This window comes from Macadamia integrifolia, chromosome 1 (genome assembly GCF_013358625.1).
Source record: "Macadamia integrifolia cultivar HAES 741 chromosome 1, SCU_Mint_v3, whole genome shotgun sequence".
NCBI lineage: Eukaryota > Viridiplantae > Streptophyta > Magnoliopsida > Proteales > Proteaceae > Macadamia > Macadamia integrifolia.
This window is the reverse complement of record NC_056557.1, coordinates 21,639,393-21,663,004: the sequence shown is the minus strand read 5'-3', so window position 1 is coordinate 21,663,004 and position 23,612 is coordinate 21,639,393. Positions and strand designations below refer to the sequence as shown.

Sequence of the window (23,612 nt, the reverse complement as noted above, 5' to 3'; positions counted from 1 at the left end):
CATGTGATTATGTATTTCAATTCTGTTAAATTGTTATTGTGTTGGTGAAATGTGCATGGGTTCAAGGTGTGGTTGGAGTGTGTGTGTGGATAGTGTGGTTGTGGTTGTGTGGGCTACGGTATGGCCGATAGTGTTTCCGGTACCGTATTCCTAATGATTGCCTTACTGTTATGATATGATGTGCTTTCATACATGCAAATGGCTAGGATATCAGACCCGGGTGCTATAACCCCTTACCAAAAGGGGAAAGGTATTGGCTAATCCCACATGTCCGATGTGGCCGATCGTAATTTCAGTGTCGAGACAAGCCCGACGTGGCCGATGGTGATTTCTGTGTCATTGTTATTAGGGATTAGTCGAATTACTAATAGGGGCTTACCAGGTACCAAAGTACACATGTAGGGACTAGTATGCTTCTAACTCACAACTAGCTTGTATCGTTGGGGGGACCGACGGCGAATTCCAGGACCAGGGATACCAACTATGTTGCACTAGCTCTAAGAACCCATTTGGATTCAGTTTGACGTTAGGCTTGTGTGATAATAATCAGGATCATGTCTCCATTCATTTAATCTTTATTGATCCATCATGTTGCAACATACTTTATTGTGTTTGCTTACATGTCCCACCCCTCACTAGGCTTCGTGGAAGTTCACCCCATTTGTTGTGTGTTTTTAGATTATAATATAGGTTATCCCCTCCAATGCTATTGTGGAGACTCCAACTCTGCTTGATGATGAGCTTTGGGTTAAGAAGCTGGTGGAGCACGAAGAGGGATGTGTTTGTGAAGACTATGCCTATGGGGCACTTTGAAGATGATAGTTATCATTTTCTATTTTTTATTCTTTTGTGTAGATATTTGATGTAATACTGTGGATAGTACATAAAATATGTCTTGGCAGATGTAAAAACCATTTTTATGTAATTATGATTTTTAGCAATAAAAGATCACCAGTTGTATTTACTTATACAGTTTCTTATAATTATCGTTTCTTAGTTCATTTCATATGATTGTGGTCTTAAAGTACTGCATCAATGATCCTGGTTGAATTGTGGGACATGAGAACGTGTCCATGTCACAAGCCTTCAAGTAAGTGAAGGTGGGGTGTAACAGGTTTGGTATCAGAGCACGATGCTCTGCTTTAAGTCACAAACTTATGAAATAATAGGAATACTAGTGACTAGAATGAATTAAAAATTTAAAGATAAAGACGTAAGTTGTAGAACACAGATAAAAGACTAGATAAGTGTCAAAGCAGATAACATTGATAATGTTATTCAGAGCATAAGCTTTACATTAGGAAAAGAGAAATTTCAAGAAAAGAAGAAAGAGAAAGACATAATAAGAAAGTCATTCACCATTACAACTGTTAAACTTGAGTAACCTAGAAACATAAACAGAAAAGAAGAAACATAGGTAAATAGCTGAAATCCTAGAGAGATCTACTCCTGAGCAGGAGGAGGCGGGGTAGAGGTGACAAGGATGTTCGAGGAAATCCCAAGGTAGTCATTCCACTTCTGGCCCCCCTTCTCTATGTTCATAACTCTGTCCTCCAAGTTGTCAAAGGGAGTGTTTAAACCTTTGAAACCAAGCTCCATGGCATCCATCACCTGGTTCCATCCTACTCCATAATTAGGCCCTGCAGATGTAGAAAGCCTCACCACCATAGTGGGCTGAAGTGTATAGAGGTGGAGGAGTTACCCCTTTGTGATCCTGATTCAATGGGGACTCATCTTCTTCAAAATCATCCTCATTCTCCTTACTTTCTTCATCCTTTTCATTTTCCTCGTCCTCCTCATCATCACCCTCACCACATCAAATACCTGAGCATCATTCCCTATTTGGCCATAGGTTTCTTTGGCAGCAGCTCAGATCTGAGAAACCATTTCTAACAACAAGAATCCTCTGAAACTCTCCAATAGTACGCTAAACAAGAGTCATCTCCCCCTGAGCTGGAACATCAGTCTCTGATTCTGAGGAAGAATTGGTGAGATAGGCAAATTACGGTTTTAGGAGAAAACCTTAAATTTTGAAGAAGATGAGGATCACACACATAACCTTGGCAGATATGGCCACAAGGATGGTCGATCTTCTCTTTAGGGGTGAAGTCATGAGGAGGGTCTCCTCCAAATATCAATCGATTCTGGGGGAGGGAACCCAAAAATTGATGGGGTAGGGTTTGTGGTGAAAACCGTAACTTTTGGGGAATTGCAGATGAAGATGGGCTTCAATCTTACAAGTGGTGATGAGTCCTTCCAAGTTACAGTACTTGACTGCAATAGGTGGAGATTTGTTCTTAAAAGTAAGAAGAATCAAACTCCAAGAAGGGAAGAATAAAAAATCACAGAGGAGAAGAACCCTAATCAATTCTTGCAGGTATTTGGGTTTAAAAGATTGAGGTGATGCGTAGGACAGCAACTGGATTCATATGAATCACCTCAATAGTGCTGCCTTATGAAGAATTACAGAGACAAAGTAAGGGGAGAGGGTGGAGGTTGCGAATAAGATGGAGGTTGACTGGTTGAGAGGATGGAGGCTTAGGATATTTGGAAGGAGAGAAAGAGAAGGCTGAAAACCCTAGATCACAAAATTAACCCTGATACAATGTTAAGAGCGAGAGTAGGGTAGAACGTTTGAATGATCTAAGTGACCACACAAGCCCTTTATTTATAATAAGCAAAGAATAGACAAAATTACTAGTATGGCCCCTCTTCAGCCGACACTCATTAAAAAGGGTCGGTGGAAGGGGGAAAAGGCCTATGTGCCCCTGCGGCACCTAATTACATTTTCTAACAAAAACAAATGATGAACTCCATTAAACACGACCCCACAAATAGATTATGCTCTCAGAATGGAATAATTTTCCTCCATTTGTTTCTCTGAGACTATTAGTTCTTAAAATAGTGAGATTACAACTCACACGATCCAAAACACATCTACAAAAATCTTTGACAAAGAATTTCAGGACCAAGGTATACTGGACATTTTCCGTCATAAATCTACCACTAACCCCTTTTTCACTAATCTCCATTCCAACAATTTTCTAACCTTCTAAGATTGCCTTGTCTTGGGTTTGTTGTCAAGGTCATCCATTTGATTAACAATGTCTACTTTCTCAATCGCCATTGCAAATTAGCCATATAATTGTAAGCTCCACCAAAAAATTCCTAAATAATTTGCTTACCACCACCAACTCTCTCTCCAGCAGCTCCATCCAAAAAGCAATACAATCATCCATTTCCTATGGCTGAGCTTCCTCCACCACAGCCACAGCACCATTATTAACAAAATCCTCTACAAATGCATCGATCTCCTACTACTCTGCATCACAAATTATCTGTAAAGATGGACCTTATTCAAATTAGCTGCAGCTGGTGAACTCCTCTCCTTCACCACAATCATTGGTGTTGACATCATCAGATTGAAAAGTGCCATTTAAAAAGAGCAACCCAGTGGACAAGGCTCCCGCTACTGCAGGGTCTGGAAGGTGCCAATCAAGCTTCAGAAAGCTAAGTGACTAGAATGCAAATTGCATATCCTATCCCTGTTTGATTTCCACACCTCCACAACACCCTATCGTTTCTTTGATAACAATGAAAAATCAAAACCCTTTCATCTTGACAAGGTAAGCAAGCCCTCATCAGATGTCATATTATTATATTGACATTTTTTAAAAATGCCACCCCCCCCCCCAACCAAATCATCTTCTAATTCCACATCCATATAATATTAAGTTCAAGTACAAATTTGTGTCTATACAATCAACCCATGTGGGAGACTAATTAATAAAACAAATACCCCCTTCATTAAACTCTCCATATCATGTCTTAGCAAATATTTTGGATAATGAACAATTTTATTCATATAAAAGAGGAAACAGTACAAATCTACTACAACTACCCCCAAAAAAAAAAAAGGAGTTTAATATTAAAATAAAAAACAAAGTAGAGAATCTGCAAAGATTCAACGTCATACAAGTATGGTTTTCCCAACTATCATGAGATGTGTTTCAGAGAATGGTACCATTTTTGTACTTAAGAACAGCAATTTCTGCCACCAATTCCACAAAAAATCTTACCCCTGCCCCAATGTCATATCTGAAATCATTATAACTAGCCATCTATGCACTAAAGATTTACGAGAATAATACATTTCCACTTTGAGAGATGTTTCAATTGAGAAGAGAGATGAGAATGATTTTTCTTGTTATTGAGCTCTAAGGCTCTTACACCTTATATAGACTTTCAAAAACACATCAAAGTCCTCCCACCAAACTCTTCAAACTGGATCTAGTATGAACTGGCGATCAGAACGTATATGGATAGAACTTATAGCGGGATCTCGAAAGACAAGTAATTTCTGGCAGTTTCTGCTGGGCCTTTATCCTTTTTTTAGGTTCATTAGGATTCACCTAACTTTGACAATGGAAGAAGCCTTACCAAAACTCTTACCTAGCTTTGAGAATCAAAAGGAGGCTGCCACCTCACTGAGACAATGAAGGCAGCCTCCCTTTGTTGACTAAGCATCCTTATCAAAGATAGTTACCACAGTAACTATAGAGTAACTATAACCACGCCAATTCTCAACAGTTTCCTTATTGGCCACACGGTTTTGTTGAGAAGGGGAAAAGGGCGATGGCGTGTTATTAGTGTCTTGTTAACTAGCCCTTTCATACATCAATCTCCTTTTATCAAAAGGTATAACCTAACCCCCTCTTGCATTTTCATTCACAATTCACTTCAAGTTTGAGAAGAAGGCACTGCAATAGATAACAAAGATATTGCATCAATTAAAGGAAGATTCAGAAATTATTAAGAGAAAAATAGCTTACCTGAATAAGCATGTGCATGAAATAAATGAAATCAGTAACTGTTCTAAAAACCACAAGTGTTGTTGTCAAGGGCGAGTTAAGAACTATGCACTTATTATCCTGAATACAAAAAAGAAAAACAAATAAATAAATAATGTGCTTGAAAAAAATAGATGGGGGAAAGGAAAAATATCTAGAAGAGGCGCAAACATTATAAATCTAAACGATGAGAGCAGAGAGAGAGATAGCATTATATCACTTAACGATAAAACTAGAAATAAAATTGAACATTGGAAAATTCTATTTTCATGAAACCAAAAGCCAAACCAGTACAGGAAAAAAAGATTCCATAAACCTAGGAATTAAATTTGGCGAGGCCAACTGCCTTTTTTATGCAATCAAAAACTAAATCATTACATGGAAAAGAAAAGATTCTAAAAACAGATAATTCAAATAATAATTAAAAAAAAAACACAAACATAAGTGTACTCTGTATCTTTACAGCCACAGCCCTGAGAGAAAGTCACCTCAGTCACGCAGTGAGGACAAAGGATTCAACCTTTGGTTTTGAGCGGTCTGTGTACATACATTGTCAATCACTAAGTTGATTGCTCAGTATGGATTTCATCCCTTTAAGTTATTTGTCAAATATAAATCCATATAACCTGGTTGATCAATTCCAACAACCATAGTTGTATGGTCTCCGTTTTCTTCGCTTTTTTTTTGTGAATAAAAAATTCATTACCAAAAAGATGAAGAAGAAAAACATACAACCCCTAAGAAGGGGGGGAGAGAGAAAAAAAGACAAAAACCCAATCTCAAAGAGGAGGGGCATTCCTGATAACAGAGCTAGGGATCTCCCAGGAAGCTACAATATTACAATTTCGAGGTGAGGGATTACAAATAGTAGAAACACGGGAAAACTTGGCTTTAACGTAAAAGGAAATGCAGCCCCAAATCTTTTCAAAATTGTGAGTTGGAGGTCCATTTCCTATGATTTCTTTCCATCCAGATCTGGTTTATGATTGCACAGAAGGCGAGTTTTCCCACAATATCACAAATGGACTTTCCTTGAAACGTCATATCCATCCAAATCGACTCCCTCTGAAATGGAAGAATTCTCCTATTTTTCGGCTAGCATTTGGCAAGGATCCCTTTCCAGATAGAGGATGAAACAGTGCAAGCAAAAAAGAGATGATCAATGTCCTCCGGTTTATTACCACAAAGGAAACACAATGGGGCTGCAGGAATGCCTCTCTGAATGAGGAAAGATAGGCAAGCAATTTGAGAAGACTCTTGAAGCTGTGAAGCTCTAACGAGGAATGTAATGCTTGAACCAGATGAGTTTCTGCCAAGGGGAGGAGTGCCCACGATTCCTGACAAACTCCCAAGCAACCTTGCCACTGAAGAGCCTTGTAGAGGAAGGCATCCAGAGGATAGTATCATGTCTTCACTGCTAAGATTTAGGGATGACCGGCAATGAGTTCCATATATCTGCAAGCTAGGTCGAGGATTGGAACGGGAGGTCCAATTACCAGAGGATAAGATATCAGGCACAACTGCATACTTAGTCAAACCCGAACTATAGATCACTCTAGCACTTATGGAATGGTAGAAAACTCCTTTGGGATGCCAAGGGTCAAACCGAAGTTAAGTATTGGTCCCATCACCAATCTCAGAGGAAATAGCTTCAGAGATAAATGGGTGGAGAGAGATAATCTTACGCCAGACCAAGGAGGCATCAAAAGGGATCCGCACTATCCAAAAAGTATCCGACCGGAGAAGGCTCGAGTAGACCCAATCAACCCATATACCTTTCTTCTTTGTGACTAGCTTCCAAACGAGCTTGATGATACCAGTTGTATTAACATCCTTAACGCGCCTCAATCCTAAAACCCCTTCCGCTTTAGGAAGACAAACAGCAGCCCAACTTATAGGTCGAAGATATCTTAGAGTAGTCACTACCTTTCCAAAGGAAAGAGGAAAAAATGGATTCAAGCTTGGAGATAGTGCACTTTGGCAACCCATAAATACCGGACCAGAAAATGTAAGAGGCTTGAAGAACCAATTGAATGAGCTCTAAACGTCCTGCAAAGGATGGGAGCTTTCCTTTCTAAAGTTGGAGGTGCCTTCTGATGAGGTTGAGCATAGGGTACAATGATGAGCGGAGAGTCTAACTAGGATTAGAGGCAGCCCAAGATACATGACCGGAAGGAGACCCAGCAAAAATCTGGTCTTCTCAAGCAAAGAAGCCTTGGTAGAATCAGAGACCCTAGCCAAGAAGATGAAAGATTTTGTAGGGTTGATACGGAGCTTAGACAGAGAAGCAAATTGATTCAAGCATTGCATAATGGATTCTAGGGAAGTAGAATCAGCTTTAGAGAAGATCATCAAATCATCTACAAATGCAAAGTGAGTAAGCTTGATAGCTTTACACTTTGGAATGACAGATATAAGATGTTGACCAGTGGCAACTTGCAAACTTCTAGAGCGGACTTCCATGGCCAGGAAAAATATATAAGGAGATAGAGGGCGTCCCTGGCGAATAACCTCAGAAGAGAAGCATCCAGCCGGACTACCATTAACCGAGACTAAGAAACGAGAAGAAGCAGTGCAATGGTAAATCCAATAAGTGAACAATGGCGAGAATCCCATCTTGTTCAGAACTGAGACAATGAAATCCCATCTCAACCAATCAAATGCCTTATGGATGTCAATCTTCATGAGGGTAACAGAGGAGTGAGATTTTCTATCAAATCCTCTAACAATCTCATGGCAGAGGAAAATGTTGTCACCTATGCTTCTCCCAGGAATGAAACCAATTAGTTGTCGTTGACAAGGGAGTCAATCACAAGCTTTAATCTGTTGGCGAGAATCTTGGCTATGAATTCGTACAGAAGGATACATAAAGAGATTGCCTAAACTCATTCATAGTATTGGCTCCCTCTTTCTTAGGGATGAGACAAAGGAAGGTGTGACTAATCCCTTTGATCTGACTGGGGTTGAAGAAGAAACTCTTGATTGCTTTGATCAAATCCTCTTTGATGATATCCCAAGAAGAGGAAAAAAATCGCATATTGAACCCATCTAGACCAGGAGCTTCGCTTGCCATGTGAGAGAGAATAGTAGTTGTAATTTCATCTTCTAAGGGAATAACCAAAAGCAAATTGTCTAAATTATCAAGGATGAATTTGTTGATAAGACCTTCGAAATGGGGCTAGTAGGAGAAGGGCCAAGCTTGAACAATTTTTTGAAATGATCAACAACAAATCCTTTTATCTCATCCACTTTATAGACATGACTTCCATCTGGGGTAGTTAGCTTTGGAATGGAGTTGAGGTTGTTTCTAGCCTTCACAAATTGGTGGAAGTAAGTCGAGTTTGAAGCACCTAATTCCAACTAATTGATCCTAACCTTCTGTCTCATAAAACGGGCAAGGACAGGAGAGGTTTGCTGTCTCCAACTTTTCTTCTTCAACCAGACAAAGATTTAGATGTTTAGACTAAAGTTGAATCTGGATGGAGGTAAGCTTGTTCCTGCAATCAATAACTTGAGAAGAGATATTCCCGAAGGAGTTAGTATTGCAGGCTTTGAGGGCTTCTTTTATTCCTAAGCTTTCTGGCCAAAGCAAATAGAGGAGTAAAGAAATCCTGGAAAGGCTTAAGCCAAGATTCCTTAACAATGGCAGGATAGTCAAGATGGGAAGACCACATGTCAAAAAATTTTAAAGGTTTAGGACCAAAAGATGTGTAAGGTTAAACTAAGAGGGAAATAGGGCTAGGATCATAAATATCAGGAGCCTCAAAAGAAGCACGGGAAGAAGGGAAGACAGAAAGCAATGTTTCATTCACTAACAATATATCCATATCCAACTTGCAAGCAATGCAGGCATCGCCTAATCTTTTATTATTCCAAGAGTATTTGATACCAAACCATCTAAGATCATCGACAGCTATACATCAATGCAATCATTTAAGCATCTTCATTTGCAATATCTAAAGCCACCCCCTCCTTGTTTCTCATGATTGAATCTTACCATATTGAAATCCCCACATATCCCCCAAGGGTAGGATCCAATCTGCCTTGCAATATGACGGAGATCATTCCATAGGACATCTCTGTCAGCCGTCCCTATTTTTCCAACTACAACCGACGAAAAACTAAAAAAAAATGGATTGCTTCTAGGGAAACCAAAACATTGAAATCCCCACATATCCCCCAAGGGGGGGATTCAATCTGCCTTGCAATATGACGAAGATCATTCCATAGGACATCTCTATCAGCTGTCCCTATTTTGCTAACTACAACCAACGAAAAACTAAAAAACATGGATTGCTTCTAGGGAAACCAAAACCTCCAGTTGCACACTTGTGTTTAGTTTGTTTGCCAAAGATGATCATTTTCATTGATTCTCAACCTTAAATAAACATTGCTAATGGAATTAAATAACTCCACCTACAACTCCAACAAAGTAGGGACTCAACTAACAAACTCCAACATCTACCTACAACAAAATAGGAACATAACTAACAAAAAGTAGGACCCACACTAATAACTACATGGACTCTTAAAGTTCCTAAATGACTTGGGTTATTTGTTGATGTATACATTTACGCTAACAGTTCAAGCTTTTAGGTGATACAGTAGCAATCATGGTATCAAAGCAGGGAGGACGAGAGCTCCACTCCTAAGAAGACGAGTACGGGCCAACACTTCTCCCTCAGTGTCGAGTGAACTCCACATGCAAGGACCATGGAATCGTGGCCTACAGATGTGGCGATTGTTAATATATACATTTATGCCACTTTGTGTGCTTCCTAGCCTTGTAGTCCATACCACATATGGAGTGGTACTACATACCATCTTTATCCCTTTGTACTCTGTATCTTCATTATAAATAAGAAAGGCCTCTATCATGCTAATTTTTTTTTCTCCCAACGACAGGTATCCAGGCCTTTGGCCTCAATAGTCTTGTGGGCCCATACTAACCCTACAACCGCATGGACCGGGTCATACTAAGGTTGAATGAGAACCATTCAAATTTCACTGATAAGTAATGAAGAGCACTAAACGCCCCCAACTGAATGGCCCCAAGGAGGTAAGAGGAGTCAAACTCAGAACCGCACGCTTCTTGTGGCGAAGGTCCCTTGCCAACTCCACTACCACCTTGGCCTTCTACATATTTGATAAGCCAAATCATTCTCTAATCTTCTTGTTCCAACTTGTTACCAGAGCCCAATGCTTTAGGTATTTTTTTCGAATCCACCACCAGAAGGTTTGATCCTCCACGCAATCGAGGCTCCAACCTCCCTCACCTGGCCAAGCATGGTAGACGGAACATGCCCTAAAGCATGTCACTGTTAAAGTTTATGTAATAAGAGTACTTTGGGTACTGTGTTATTATCGTGTGTTGTGCTTTTATCTTTTAAACTCCGCTAGCTACCTTATATTCGCATAGAAGGTATGCGATTTCTCATAACACAAGTGAATCAATATAGTGGAGAGAAATTGATTCTCTCCCCAAGACACTGCACAAACATTCTCTTCTTCTCGTCTCTTCTTCCTCTCATCATCTCTTCTCCTCTTCTTATTATCACCTCTTCTCTTCTCTTGATCATTGCACTACTTTCAACTTGGTATCAAAGAGGGTTTGAGAGTGGACCAGCAGCTCTCTCATTCATTGTGCATCTTTTTGGAACCCTAGAAGAGTAGAGGGCTCCAATATAGGTTGTACCATGTGAGAAGACAACTAGGAGGTCTAATGGAGTTCTCTCCTCAACTAGAGGTCCAAATGGAAGAAGATTGGAGACTTTTCGGACAGAGTAAAGAACAAGGGAGGCAAAACATAGTAAATGTCAACTTTTTGGTCTAGCCTCTCTTTCTCATTGAGCATCAATTGCAAGCGGGGCTAGGCTTGCTAGAATTGCCTAAATGGCCTTGGCTTCTGAGAGAATGACCTATTGGAGCACAACTCACTTTCCCATGGGCTGGCCAAATTTGTGTTCTTGCACTTTTTATCTGAAATGCTTTGTGAGATGCTTTCGGTTGATGTTTGTTGGTCAGTTACCTCATTGGGTTTTAAGAGTTATCATGGTATGAAGTCACACCTTGAAAGGTGTATGTGATTTGAGTTTCTTCAACTTTTCTAGTTTGCCTTCTTACTAGAATTTTTTCTCACTACTGGGAAGGAGTATTTAGGCAAAGTGTGTACTCCTCATTTGGTTTGGATATCAAATCAACTTTCTAAGTGTGTTTATATATCTTGTCAGAGGCCAGTGGACCACAGTTTTTAAGGCGTTGGTAAGGCGACGCCTTAGCAGCGCCTTGGCGCTGATGCGTTCTAGAGATGGTAAGGCAGTGCTCCGCCTTATGTGAAGTGGCGCCTTATAGGTTTTTTTTTTTTTTAAACACATTTTAAAATTACTTGATGAAGATTCCAAATATAGATTTTTTATTGGTAGGTGTATGGTTTTGTTAACACTTGAGATGTATGGGATCAGCTTTACTCCATAAAAAATAACCAAAACAAACAAAACAAAAACACGATTCACAAACAGGGTTTGGATTTTGTCAAGGGTTTTAAGAAAGGGCTTTGAGAAAGAATCAAGGAACAAGGAAGAACCATTGATCCATACCACCATTTTGCTCCGGCAGCGGTGAGCTTCATTCTTCTTTGACAGGAGTAGAAATATAGTGGATGACGTTAGGACTTAGGCACTCATTTTTGCATTATAGAGGTAAGTATAATAAATACTTGTATTTTTTATGTCTTCTTTTCTTTATATTTATAATTTTGTTTCATAATTATGTATTTATATTATATGTTAACATGTTATGATGATTGATGAAGATGAACTTAGTTTATTCACTTTATTGATTTGTTTTCATTGGTATGAATATGAACCTTTAATATTTATTTAACATATGAGTAATAGGATTCAACTAGAATTTGAGCCAAATAGATTGGTTTTATAAAAAAATTACACAAGAACGCTTTAGTCGATAAGGCGACGCTTTATGCCCGCCTTATCGCTAAGGCGCTCTGAAAGACCCTCAAATGCCTCCGTCGCCTTACCACCTTAAAAACTATGCAGTGGACCTATGAAAGCTTCAGCTAGTGGTTCAATTAGTATTAACCCCATACTAATTGCCTTTGAGAACCCCAACACCCGAATATACATTGTAATGTTGGACAACACTAACCATTTAGATTGGACTCAATTAGTGAAACTGTCTCTACTAAGTTGGACGAAGTTAGGGTACATTATAGCCTCACAGGTACCATTAAGGCTCCTAATTCAAGTGATCCAACATCTCAAAAATGGGAGACCAAGAACTCAACCGTTATGACATGGTTGATCTTTTCTATGAAACATAAGATTGGTATAAGGTTTATGAGAAAAGAAGGATAGTGTATCAAAGACTTTTAACCAAGTGGGACACTCGGCTAAGGTCTACTAACTCCTCTAGAAGGTCATTACAATGAAGCAAGGAGACGGGACTATCTCGAAGTATATTAAACACTATTATCGGTCTTCAAGAGGAGTATGATCACTATAGGTACCTCCAACCCCCAGGATGAAGAAAAGATATATAAAACACTCGAGAAGGAACGTGTTCAGATTCTCCGTGGCTGGCAAAACCTGGAATATTAACCAGTCCGGGTGCAACTTTTGGGCCGAAGAGGAGCAAAGTACAAGGTTTTGCAAGATTTCAGCAAAATCTTATACTTTTTTTTTCGATTTCGACAAGTATAGAAACAAAACCATATGTGATATATAAATATAGAAAAATGTTTTCTACGGGGGAGTGTGGCCCCTACACCCAAACACATGGGGGAGAAGTAACCGGCTCACCCCTCACGAAAGGGAAAATGACTCCTCTATGGATGCTTCCTTGTGCACTCTCATTGACTCTTGCACATGCTCAGGAACCGCACTCCTCCACAAGAAACTTTTTCATAAAATATACAAGGTTTTGGTAGAAAATTTAGTACTATTTTTCGTTCTGCTGAATATCGACCAAAACACTACAAAGTCTTACCTTTAAATACCAAGTTTCAACCCATTTCATCATTTCCTCTTAAAACCTCCAAATCTCCTATTTTCTTGCTCTTCTGACCAAATCCCTCCCATACAACCTTGGAACTAATGCTTGGGGAATAGAGGAACAAAGTGGAAGCAACAATTTGCTGCCCAACAAGAAGATTTGAGCAAGATCCAAAATTAATGGTAACTCACTTTGTAATACTAATGTCCAAAATACAGGGGTAAATTGGACTTTTCACTTTTGTCCCAAACACTGTGCTAGTGGCTATCAAAGGATCTTAAATTTTGATGCGTGATCATTGGAAATTTGAGGTGAGATGATCTATCTATCTATTGGTTAATGTGTAACGCTTGTTTGTCAGTCAGAGATAGTGCAGTGCTATATCAGTGTAGCCAACCATAAGTTAAATATATATATATATATATATTGTGGACTAGTAAACAAGTGAGCATCTAGCTTAGTTGTTGAAACTCTAGTTGATTAAAAGGTCTAAGGTTCAAGTCTCATTGTTTGCTTTGAAGTGGATCATTATTCTTTTATTTTAATTTGATTTGTGGGCCCCATTTTGTTAACTACCTAAGAGAGTTACAGTTAGAGATTAAGAAGGAAAGTGAGTGCATGTGTGACCTCTCCTTCTAAAATCAGTCTTGATGAGGGAATCTAGGAGAAAGAAAAGAGGTAAAGGAGAAAATAAAATTGGAGAGAAACAAGGAGAGTAAGACCGAGGGAGCATGTATAAAAGAGGAGTTAAGAGAAAAAAAAAAAGAGAATGAAAAAGAGAGTGAAGAGTGTTTGTAAAGAGAGAGAAGGAAAGAAAGAAGGAGAATGTGGGAGAAAGTAAGAGGGAGAATGTGGGAGAAGGACCGAAAGAGAGGAGAGAAAATAGGGACTACTTACATTCCTCACCACATTCTAATTAGCAAAAAAAAAGAAACAGGAGAAAGGTGGAGAGAAGGTATTGTCCTAAGTTGAGACAAAGTAAGAAAGAGGAATGTCTAACCCTACAATAGGGGAGGGAAGCAAGCTTAGAGCTGACGTCAAAGCAGATGGCATTCCAAATCTTGTTATAAGAACGGGAGATGGACGTTCATCTACCAAGGTTCCGCTCCATCCAGAGGTGGTTGATGGTGGCACAAGATGCGAGCTTCCCAGCAATGTCACAAATGGTGGGGCAAGAAAATGTCATATCTACCCAGATCTATTCTCTATTAAATGGGAGAACCCTTCTCCTAGAAGGTCAACAACGATTGAGGACTTTTCTCCAAGGAGAAGGGACAATAGAAGAGGTGGTCAACATCTTCAGTTTCATTCCAACACAGGCAACATGCAGGAGGAACCTGACTATGACGATAGATGAGGAAGGACTGCATAGGGAGATAGCTGGAAATAGCTCACCAAGCAGTGAAGCTATGGCAGGGAATGTGGCCTTTAAACCAGAGGACTCTATGCCAAAGAAGAAGAGGGGCTTTGGATATGACAAAGTCATAGGCAAAAGTGGAGCTAAACAAACTGGAGGGGGAAGGTATTCCAAGGAATAGAATCCTTTTCCTCTCTGGCTAGGGAAAGGGGGGGAGAGAGGACCAGATGTCATTTAAGGAGGGGAAGGGGGAGGGCCCAGTCATCGTTGAGGATGATGGAAGAGATAGAAGCAAAACGATCAAGACCAGAGGAGTAGACCATCCAGGGGCTAATAACAGCGAGGAGAACACCTGAAGAATGCCAAGGGTCAGGTAGAGGCACCATTGCCAATGGAGAAGGAGATGGCGTCAATTGCAATGGGTCTTAAGTTGAGGATGCCCCGCCAGACCCAAGAGGCCTCCAGGCCAGGAGAAGTGGTCTAAAGGGAATCCTTCTTAAGGAGGTAGGAGTAGACCCAAATTACCCAAATATTGTTGTGTTTGGTCACAATCTTCCAGATAAGTTTAAGGATGCCCGCAAAGTTAATGTCTTTGATACGCCTAAGACCCAGGGCACCTTCAGATTTGGGGAAACAGGCAATGCTCCAGCAGATGGGGTGGAGGAATTTGCTGGCTTTTGTACCTTTCCAAAGGAAGGAACAAAGGAAAGACATAATGGCTTTGATAGTGGAGAGGGGGACAACAAAGACTCCAGACCAGTATAGGCACATAGATGGGAGCATAGCTCTAGTGAGCTCAAGCCACCCATCATAAGAGAGGAGTTTTCTCTTCCATAGTTGAAGCCTCTTTCTCAAGAAGTCAAGAATAGGTGTACAGTGGTGGGCAGAGAGCCTTTTACTCCCCTAACTCTTCCTCAGCCGGGCTGGGGCAGAATAGCAGAGCCAGTACAAGTATTAGTAGCATAGCAAAAATGCGCTCCTCGTCATTAATATGTGGATCGGGTCCTGTGCATCTCGGGAGAATCGATGATTACATCCTTGATGCACTGCAGTAACTAGTACATTGAGAATTCTTAATTGCTATTGTAATAGCCCCAGGGCTAGAAACAAAGATTATCCTAGATCTAGCACCGAGGTATGACGGGATTCTCAATATCGCAGAACAAAATTGTGATACGATAAGACAGAATGCAATAGAAAGAAAGACAGGGAACGGGTTACCTACTCCTAACGGTCAAAGCGAGCCCTTTCATAGTAGGGATGAGGGGGAGACTGAGGTACTTGACAGGGAGAGAGCCAAGGGAGAATCCCGTTATCTCGAGAAGGCGGGCTCTGGAAGCATCAGAGACCCCACAGATGAAGATGTGGGATTTGAGAAGATTGGTGCAGAGACCCGAGAGGCTACCAAAGAGGAGGGAAAGTTTTCGAGCTCAAGTGCGCACCATATGGGTTAAAGCAATCTCGTCCTCATGCTTCGCTTGGGAGATTCCATCTACACTCAAAGCCATGCCGATCACACATTGTTTATCAAGCAATCTGGTTCCAAGATTGCCATCCTCAATGTTCATGTGGACGACATTGTTGTCACTGGCAGTGACAAAGAGGAACTCCCGTGTCTCAAAGCTTACCTAGGTCAAGAATTTGAGATCAAGGACCTTGGCAAGTTGCACTACTTTTTTGGCATTGAAGTTACCCTCTACACCAAGGGTATCTTTCTATCTCAATAGAAATATATCCTTAACCTGTTATCTAAGACAGGGATGCTCGGTTGTAAGCCATCGAACACCCCTCTTGAAGCCAATATTCACTAGTAAGAATAGTGATCAAGTGGACAAGGGATAATAAGTTCGAGAGATGATCTATCTTTGATGCAGATATGGCTGCCCTTTCTTGGTTGGACCAGCATGACCGGCTTTGGAAGCCAAGAGCCAAGAAGAACCGGTCCAGCCCAGGGTTTTGGTCCAACAAGGGTTGGAAATAAAATTAGTAGTTTACCTAGTATTTTATTTCATGCTTTTAGTTTCCAAACTTGAACGTAGGAGTAGGATTTATTTCCTTGCTTTGGTTTCCTTTTATAGTTGTTTTCTAATTTAGGCTAGTTTCCATTTCAGTTAAGTTTCTAATTTCATGTTCCTATTTTTCTATATATTGGTTGTAATCGACTGAAGATTTAAAGAGTAATTTGATTATTGAATGAATGTGTGAGTGTGATCTCCTTTTCCCCATCTCTACTCTGATTTCCCCTCCCTTCCCTAAGGGTTCTCCATCAAAACATCAAAGTTCCCCAAATCACCCAGCATATCATCTTAGCAAAATAGTAAACACTATCCTTTTCCTTACAAGATAGTCCAACACTCCAACATATCATCATCTCATAATCTCAGGTCATTGCTTTGATTTCACGGGTAAGTGTAAATATGTGATTCCTAGCCAAATTCTGCGGCGTTCATAGTCATCAGATTTTTCTTCTATTTTAAAAGAAGCTGCCTATAACAAAGAATTGAGTGTCTAACATCTTATCAGGCTCATCCTGAGCAAAGGCGATGCTTTGATGAACAATCTGAAGAATTTAGGTGTTCAGATCAAAACTGTGACAATAAATTATATTAATTTCCCCCCCCCCATGGTTATAATAATTCAATAAGCTCATACATTTAATCTGCAAAATGTTGGGGTACATCCTGGCAGAAGAGTGAATATTTAAATATAGGGCTGTTTTGTCTATCCTTGTGTGCAACTCTATTTAATGGGGATGCAAAACCCAGTAGATACCTACCTAGAGGTTAAATCAGATTACTACATTAAACACAAAACGTTCCCAACCTGTCGCCAGCAGAAATTCATGGGGATGAAAATCAATGCACTGAATCTGGCCCTCATGACACTTGAAATCATGCAATAGCTTTCCGGCAGTCAGATCCCACAGCTGTGAACAGTAGAGTTACAAAAAAGTAAAAGAAAATTATTTAACAAGTTGAATAAATAGAAAGAGAGAATGAATCATCTATCACTTTATTGGTCTTAAGGGAATTTATTGAAAAAAACTATAATAATGGAAATATATAGAACTACATGTTTTCAATCATGGAAAATATGATATTTAATGCATAAGAGTAGCATCTGTTATGCTTGCTACCAATTTCAACGCATAACTGATGAAAAGAGAAGAATCCAACATCACCTTCACAATATTATCTTCTCCACCAGAAACAACCCAGCGGCCATCGGGGGTAAATCTGATGGCATTGACCCCTCGGGTGTGGCCTTTGTATGTGTGGATACATCCCTTCCTTCGGATATCCCATATCTTAAGATTTGTATCTAAAGAACCAGATGCAAAGAATTCCCCAAAGGGATGAAAGTCGACTGATATACAATTTGATCTGTGCCCAGTAAGTGTGCGAACAACTGCAGGTCGAAAGCCAATCCAATGGGAGAAATAAAATGAAACATAAACTTCTCAGGAAATCAAGTGCCAAAAAGGACACTCCAAGGTGGCTTAAAACACATACTCTTTGCCTCCTCTAAATCCCACAGCTTTACTGTGCCACTTGCTGCTCCTGCTGCCACCAAAACCTCCGAAGAATCAAAACTTACTGACTCGACTGCACTCGTATGACCAGACAGGCTCTGCATCTCAACCAAAATATGGTTAACTGAAATACCATTATTAGTGTGCAATAACCAGACTCCACTACATAAATTCACCTATCAAACAATTGCTGTAAACTTTGTCTATCCTTTTTTATTTTCTTTTTTTCTCTTTATGCCTGGTAAATTGCAATAACCAGTCAACATCGCATTCGCTTAAAAATCCAGATGTTCTTATCCTAAATAAGGGTAAATGGTGGGCATATGCAGCGGGGAGTGTAGATCATCACATACCATCTCTCTGATAGAAATTTCGTAATAAAAACTAGAATATCTGACAAAGGAGATAATGGGCAATTGGGCATGGAGGACTTACCAATATAGCGTTGGGTTTGCCAATGGCCCACAGGTTCACCTTGTGATCTTCCCCTCCTGTGACAAGAACCCTCGACGACTTCCTTCCAATTTTGAGGCAATTGACACTGGAACTGTGTGCCACAAATTCCTCTGGGACAACCATAATTAAGGCTAACGACGACCCTCCGTTGCATTTGAATAAAGAATGGCAAAGACTTTGGGACAAACAAAAAAAATCTAATTGTAAAGCATTGCTTCAAATACCGCATATTTATATGAGATTCAGGAACAACCCTTCAATGGGTGACAATAAAAGAATAATAAGAACCCTAGAAGAAGGGAAGGTGGCCGAAGGATACGTAGCTTGTAAGCGCGCTTGCTCGTCATCGAGCCAGAGAGGAGTGGTCTTCAGAGTGGAAATGGAACAGTAACCAAAGCCCTAGCTCCGTCTTGAAAACTTGTTTCATCTTAAGTACTGTGAAAAAGACGGCTGTCGAGAAGCCGCGATAATTCTTCTTCTCTAATTATCGCCCGAGATCTAAAATTCGCCATATTATATCTCTTTCAATCACTAGCTTCAAGAACAGGCAAAACTAAACAATAAGGAGAAATAACGTAATTTAAGGACAGATGAATCTAAATAGTAAGGAGTCAAAGGAAGACTGCGTCATCGGCTTAGCATCAAGATCATTACTACTGCAAGTCTGAAAACTAGTATTTTCATGAACATTACACCTGCAAGTCTGAAACTAGTATTTTACTGCTACTGGTGCCACGGTCATGCTTTACGCTTCTTCTCAAACGACCAGAAATATGCCCGTCACTTGATAGGGGTGAAACAAGCCGGGTTGGGCCTTGTTTCCTACACCCCCAACCTTAGGTCCCCTAGAGTCAACTCTGACCCAATCCGACCCTAGTTGCTCATATATCATACCATCATATCATATTATACTATATTACTTTATAAATGTACGTACTCCTTGTCTTTGGTATATTTTTTCAAAATGATAAAAAAATCATTTACATCTACCAAAAAAAATTCCCAAATGACCAAAAAACACAAAAAAAATCCCCAAATGACCAAAAACCCCTCAAAATGGAATATGAAACAAATATCATAATAAATTCTCTATAATTCTTTTTTTTTTTCTCTCTCTCTCTCTAAACGTAAAGGAGAAAGGGGGAGAGTGGAGTATTAAAAAGACATATAATTATAATTGTTAAGTATTAAAAAGGCATATAATTATAAACCCTGAATCCATTCATCCTCTCACCCCTAAAAATGGAAGACAAATCAAATAATAATAATAAACTCTATAATTCTCACTCTCTCCCACTCTAAACGTGGAGGAGAAAGGGAAAGAGTGGAGTATTAAAAATGCATATAATTATAATTATTATTAAGTATTAAAAAGGCATAGAATTATAAACCCTAAACCCACTCATCCTCTCACCCCTCAAAATGGAAGATAAAACAAATAATAATAACAAACTATATAATTCTTACTCTCTCCCTCTAAACGTGGAGGAGAAAAGGGGAGAGTGAAAAGAGAAATAGAGAGAATTATGGAAAATGGGGATGGAATAAACAATTATGGAGAGAGATATACCAACAAAAAAATTAATAATAATAAACTCTCCATAATTCTCTATTTCTCTCTCTCTCTCTCTCTAAACGTGTAGTTTAAAGGAGAGAGTAATAATTAATTATAATTATTAATTAATTAAATACTAAAAAGGATTAAAAAAGGCATATAATATTCCTCCTTAAATCTCTCTCTCTCCCCCTCTCTCTCTCTTTCTCTCTCTCTCTCACTCTCTCATCCTCTTTGAAAAAAAAAGTGGAGCACAATGGAGGGAGATTCTCCATAGAGAGAATTATAAATAATTATGAAAACATTAAAAAGGTAAATATAAAGAGAGATATACCATTAAAAAAAAAACCGCTCATAAAATCTCTCATTCGATCCCTTACAAAATCTAAAAGTGGAAGAAAGGGGTATTTTCTCTTTATAATTCTCTTACTCTCACTCACTCTCTCTAAACATGAAGGAGAAATGGTGTCATTAATTATAATTATTACATATTAAAGGAATAAAAAGAATAGGCACAAAATTATGGATAGATTTATTGCATAAAAACAGTATCTTTCAACGATTTTTCATCAACTTTAAAGGTTTTTACTGCGTGGAATTCTTCCTTATATATACCACAGAGAAGAAAAAAAAAATCAACTACAATATCTCAGGATTTTTCAATTTTTTGTCTCTTACAACAATAGCTCATAATATTTGTACTCAATCGTTCTCTTATCATATTTATTAGTAAAGAAACGCTTCCCTCTCCTTCATTAGGAAATAGAATCTCTCTCTCCCCATGTATTTATCAATTTTTTGAAACGTTTCTTAAGTTATTTATTAGTAAATAAAATATTCCCTCTTGTTTCCCCTTTATTAGAAAGCAAAATCATAAATCTTTTTTTCTCTCTCACACATATGTTCCTATCTCTACCCATCAGAAAGCAAAACCAGAAATATTTTTTTCTCTCTCTCACACACGTTCCTATATCTACCCAACATCCGTTATCTCTCTCTCTCTCTCTCTCTCTCTCTCTCTCTCTCTCTCTCTCTCATACGCGTTCCCATTCTTTTTCTTATCCTATTTATTAGTAAAAAAACTCTTCCCTCTTCTGTCTCCTTCATTAGAAAATAAAATCTCTCCCCCCCCCCAAGTATTTATTACGTCTCTTATCTTATTTATTAGTAAATAAAATATTCCCTCTTCTCTCCCCTTTATTAGGTAACAAAATCAGAGAGTTGTGTCACCTCTTTGGTCTTCTCTCCCAAAGCCCACAATCTACTCTAAGAGAGCTCCAAGAGCTCCCTTTTTCTGTTATTTCTTTGGCTCCAAGTAAGCTATTGCAAGGTTTCTTATACAGTTCTTTAGCTTTTTCTTTTCCTATCCAATGATTTAATTTAAGGTATTCATCTTCACTCCTTGATCCTATAATGCATTTCTTATCTTCTAAAATTTGTTTGTTTATTTGTTTTTTTCTTGCTTCCTTCCTTCTACAAGTCTTATTTAAGAAAAGAAAAAAAATTAAATTAAATTAAATCTTGGTAAAAATCCTCATTCTCTGAGATATTGTGTGATGAAAGAGATAATATATTTCCAAAATTAACAAATTCTCTTCCTTCCTTGCAATATTAACCAATATCTTGCAATATTGATTAAATCAGAAAGGAATCTCTGCATAGCATCTTCAAGATCTTGTGAGGTGGCAAGGAGAGAGAATAATCTTCAGGATTTTGTAGGAAATAGGATGTGGTACCAATGAGTGGGTCCCACCTTCGGACTAGTTCTTGATTCACTTTAAGCATTTTTTCTTGTAGACTTGGAAACTAAAAAAAACAAGAAAAATAAAAGTAGTACTATCAAAGGTGGGGAAAAATGTACACTTATATCTCTAAGATTTCACACATTATTGTGTTCATCAAATTCTCCCATACTTGACTTTTGCTCATCCTCGAGCAAGATAAATAAATAAAGATATGAAAGAAAAAACCTAACTCACTTTTGTAGGAATCACGGTTGCATTTAGCACGTGCAACAAACCTTTAAACCCCTAGGTCACCCCTAGTGGACGAATTGTGTCTCGTGGGTGTTTGCAGTGAATAGACACCCAAAATTCAGAATAAATAAATCTCAACATTGGCTAAAGGTAAGGCTCATACTGATCCAGACCAAAGATATTTTTTCTTACAAGGGACCCCCACACTTGAACTTTTATTACCCTAGATCAATTCCAGGCACTAGCATATTTCTTAATTTGGAACTCACCTCGTTTTTTCCAAAACATCCTTATCTTAAGGCAAAACCACTTGTGAAGAAATAGAGAACCAATGACTGAGGCATTGGAGTGTTTTTTACCAAAACATATTACTAAGCATTAATGACATTTGTACATTTTTTTTCCTTTTTTTTCTTCGCTTAAACTCTATTATACTCCACTACTTTTGGCCTGAATGACATGGTAGAGCAAACACCAGACACTCAAGTTACTATGTAGCTTCGCTTTTTGCATATGCCCACAAAGACAGTGATGCTAGAGTTCCTTCAGAAGTTTCCTCCCGAGGAATTTCGATCAAGATACCACGCTTCCTGAGGCGCAATGCCATGTCTAGTTCCGAGAGAATCAACTCTTATTCTTCTTTATACCACATTTCACATTTCACATTTCATTTAAAATTGTGCATTTGTCAACCCATGCCAAATTAAAAAGAAGGTCTCAACTCCAAATCAAAAGTGCAAGGAACCCACAGACTTACATATGTTCCAACACCATAAAACAGGGGTCTCTTATTTTTCAAAAGAAAGTCCTATATCAAGACACAGGCTTGTTTCTTTCTTCTCAACAGGTTTTTATACGTTCAAAATGGGTACCTTAGTCAAAACTTTTATTTTCATACATCAAGCAACCGAATGGTATGATCATTAACCAAAATCCAAAGTAGGACTTCATCCTTTAGCAAGCTAAAAAAAAAAAAAACAAATAAAAAAAAGTGAAAAAAGCAGAAACTGGTTTCCCTCCCCCACACTTAAGTCATGCAATGTCCTCAATGCATGGAAAGAATAAAAAACGAAGACAATGCAATGGGGTCATGCCTGATTAAAAGTTAATCATCGGTGTAAAGAGGTTCATGGAGATCCATGACCCCTTCACTACCAGTATTAGGAAACACAAGGAATAATTTCAAACGCTGACCATTAACCTTCAAAATTACCCCTGTTCCTGGATTCAAAATCTCCACAGCCCCATGGGGATATACATTATGGACAATAAATGGGCCATCCCATCGGGATCTAAGCTTACCAAGAAAAAGATGCAATCGAGAGTTGTACGATAAGACCTTATCACCAATTGTAAAAGATTTACGCAGAATGTGTTTATCATGGAAAGCTTTAGTCTTTTCCTTGTAAATCCTAGAACTTTCATAGGCTTCATTCCTAAGTTCATCCAACTCAGATAGTTAGAGCATACGATGAATTCCCGCATCAGATAAATCAAAGTTGAGCTTCTTGATGGCCCAAAAGGCCTTATGTTCCAACTCAACTGGTAAGTGACAAGCTTTTCCATACACCAAACGGTAGGGAGATTGACCAAGATCGATCTTGAATGCAGTCCGATGGGTCCATAAGGCATCAATGAGCCTAAGGGACCAATCCTTACGGTTGGGATTAACAGTTTTCTCCAAGATTTATTTGATCTGCCTATTAGACACCTCCACTTGGCCACTAGTTTGGGGGTGATAAGGGGTATATAACTTATGGGTGATCCCATACTTTTCCATTAGGGTCTCAAAATGCCGATTACAAAAATGAGTACCTCTATCACTAATTATTGCACGTGGCGCACCAAAGTAGGAAAAAATGTTCTCTTTTATAAA

At 38.9% G+C, this 23,612-nt stretch overlaps 2 protein-coding genes across 4 annotated transcripts in view; both read right to left on the bottom strand.

Annotated features, from left to right (window-relative positions):
* LOC122081447 (probable cyclic nucleotide-gated ion channel 20, chloroplastic) overlaps positions 1–23,612 on the bottom strand; it is a 259,284-nt gene that overhangs the window by 144,105 nt on the left and 91,567 nt on the right. For all 3 annotated transcript variants that reach the window (XM_042648600.1, XM_042648608.1, XM_042648596.1), the window contains exon 3: positions 4,833–4,931. In XM_042648600.1, the coding sequence (XP_042504534.1) occupies positions 4,833–4,931 (99 nt within the window). The remainder of the gene's footprint in view (positions 1–4,832; positions 4,932–23,612) is intronic.
* LOC122081508 (katanin p80 WD40 repeat-containing subunit B1 homolog KTN80.4-like) lies at positions 16,991–19,030 on the bottom strand. The gene is made up of 6 exons (XM_042648659.1): positions 18,901–19,030; positions 18,525–18,736; positions 18,185–18,315; positions 17,730–17,847; positions 17,399–17,625; positions 16,991–17,143 (listed from the first exon to the last, which is right to left on the bottom strand). The coding sequence occupies exons 2-6, from the start codon at positions 18,550–18,552 to the stop codon at positions 17,006–17,008; spliced, it is 642 nt and encodes a 213-aa protein (XP_042504593.1). The 5' UTR covers positions 18,553–18,736; positions 18,901–19,030; the 3' UTR covers positions 16,991–17,005.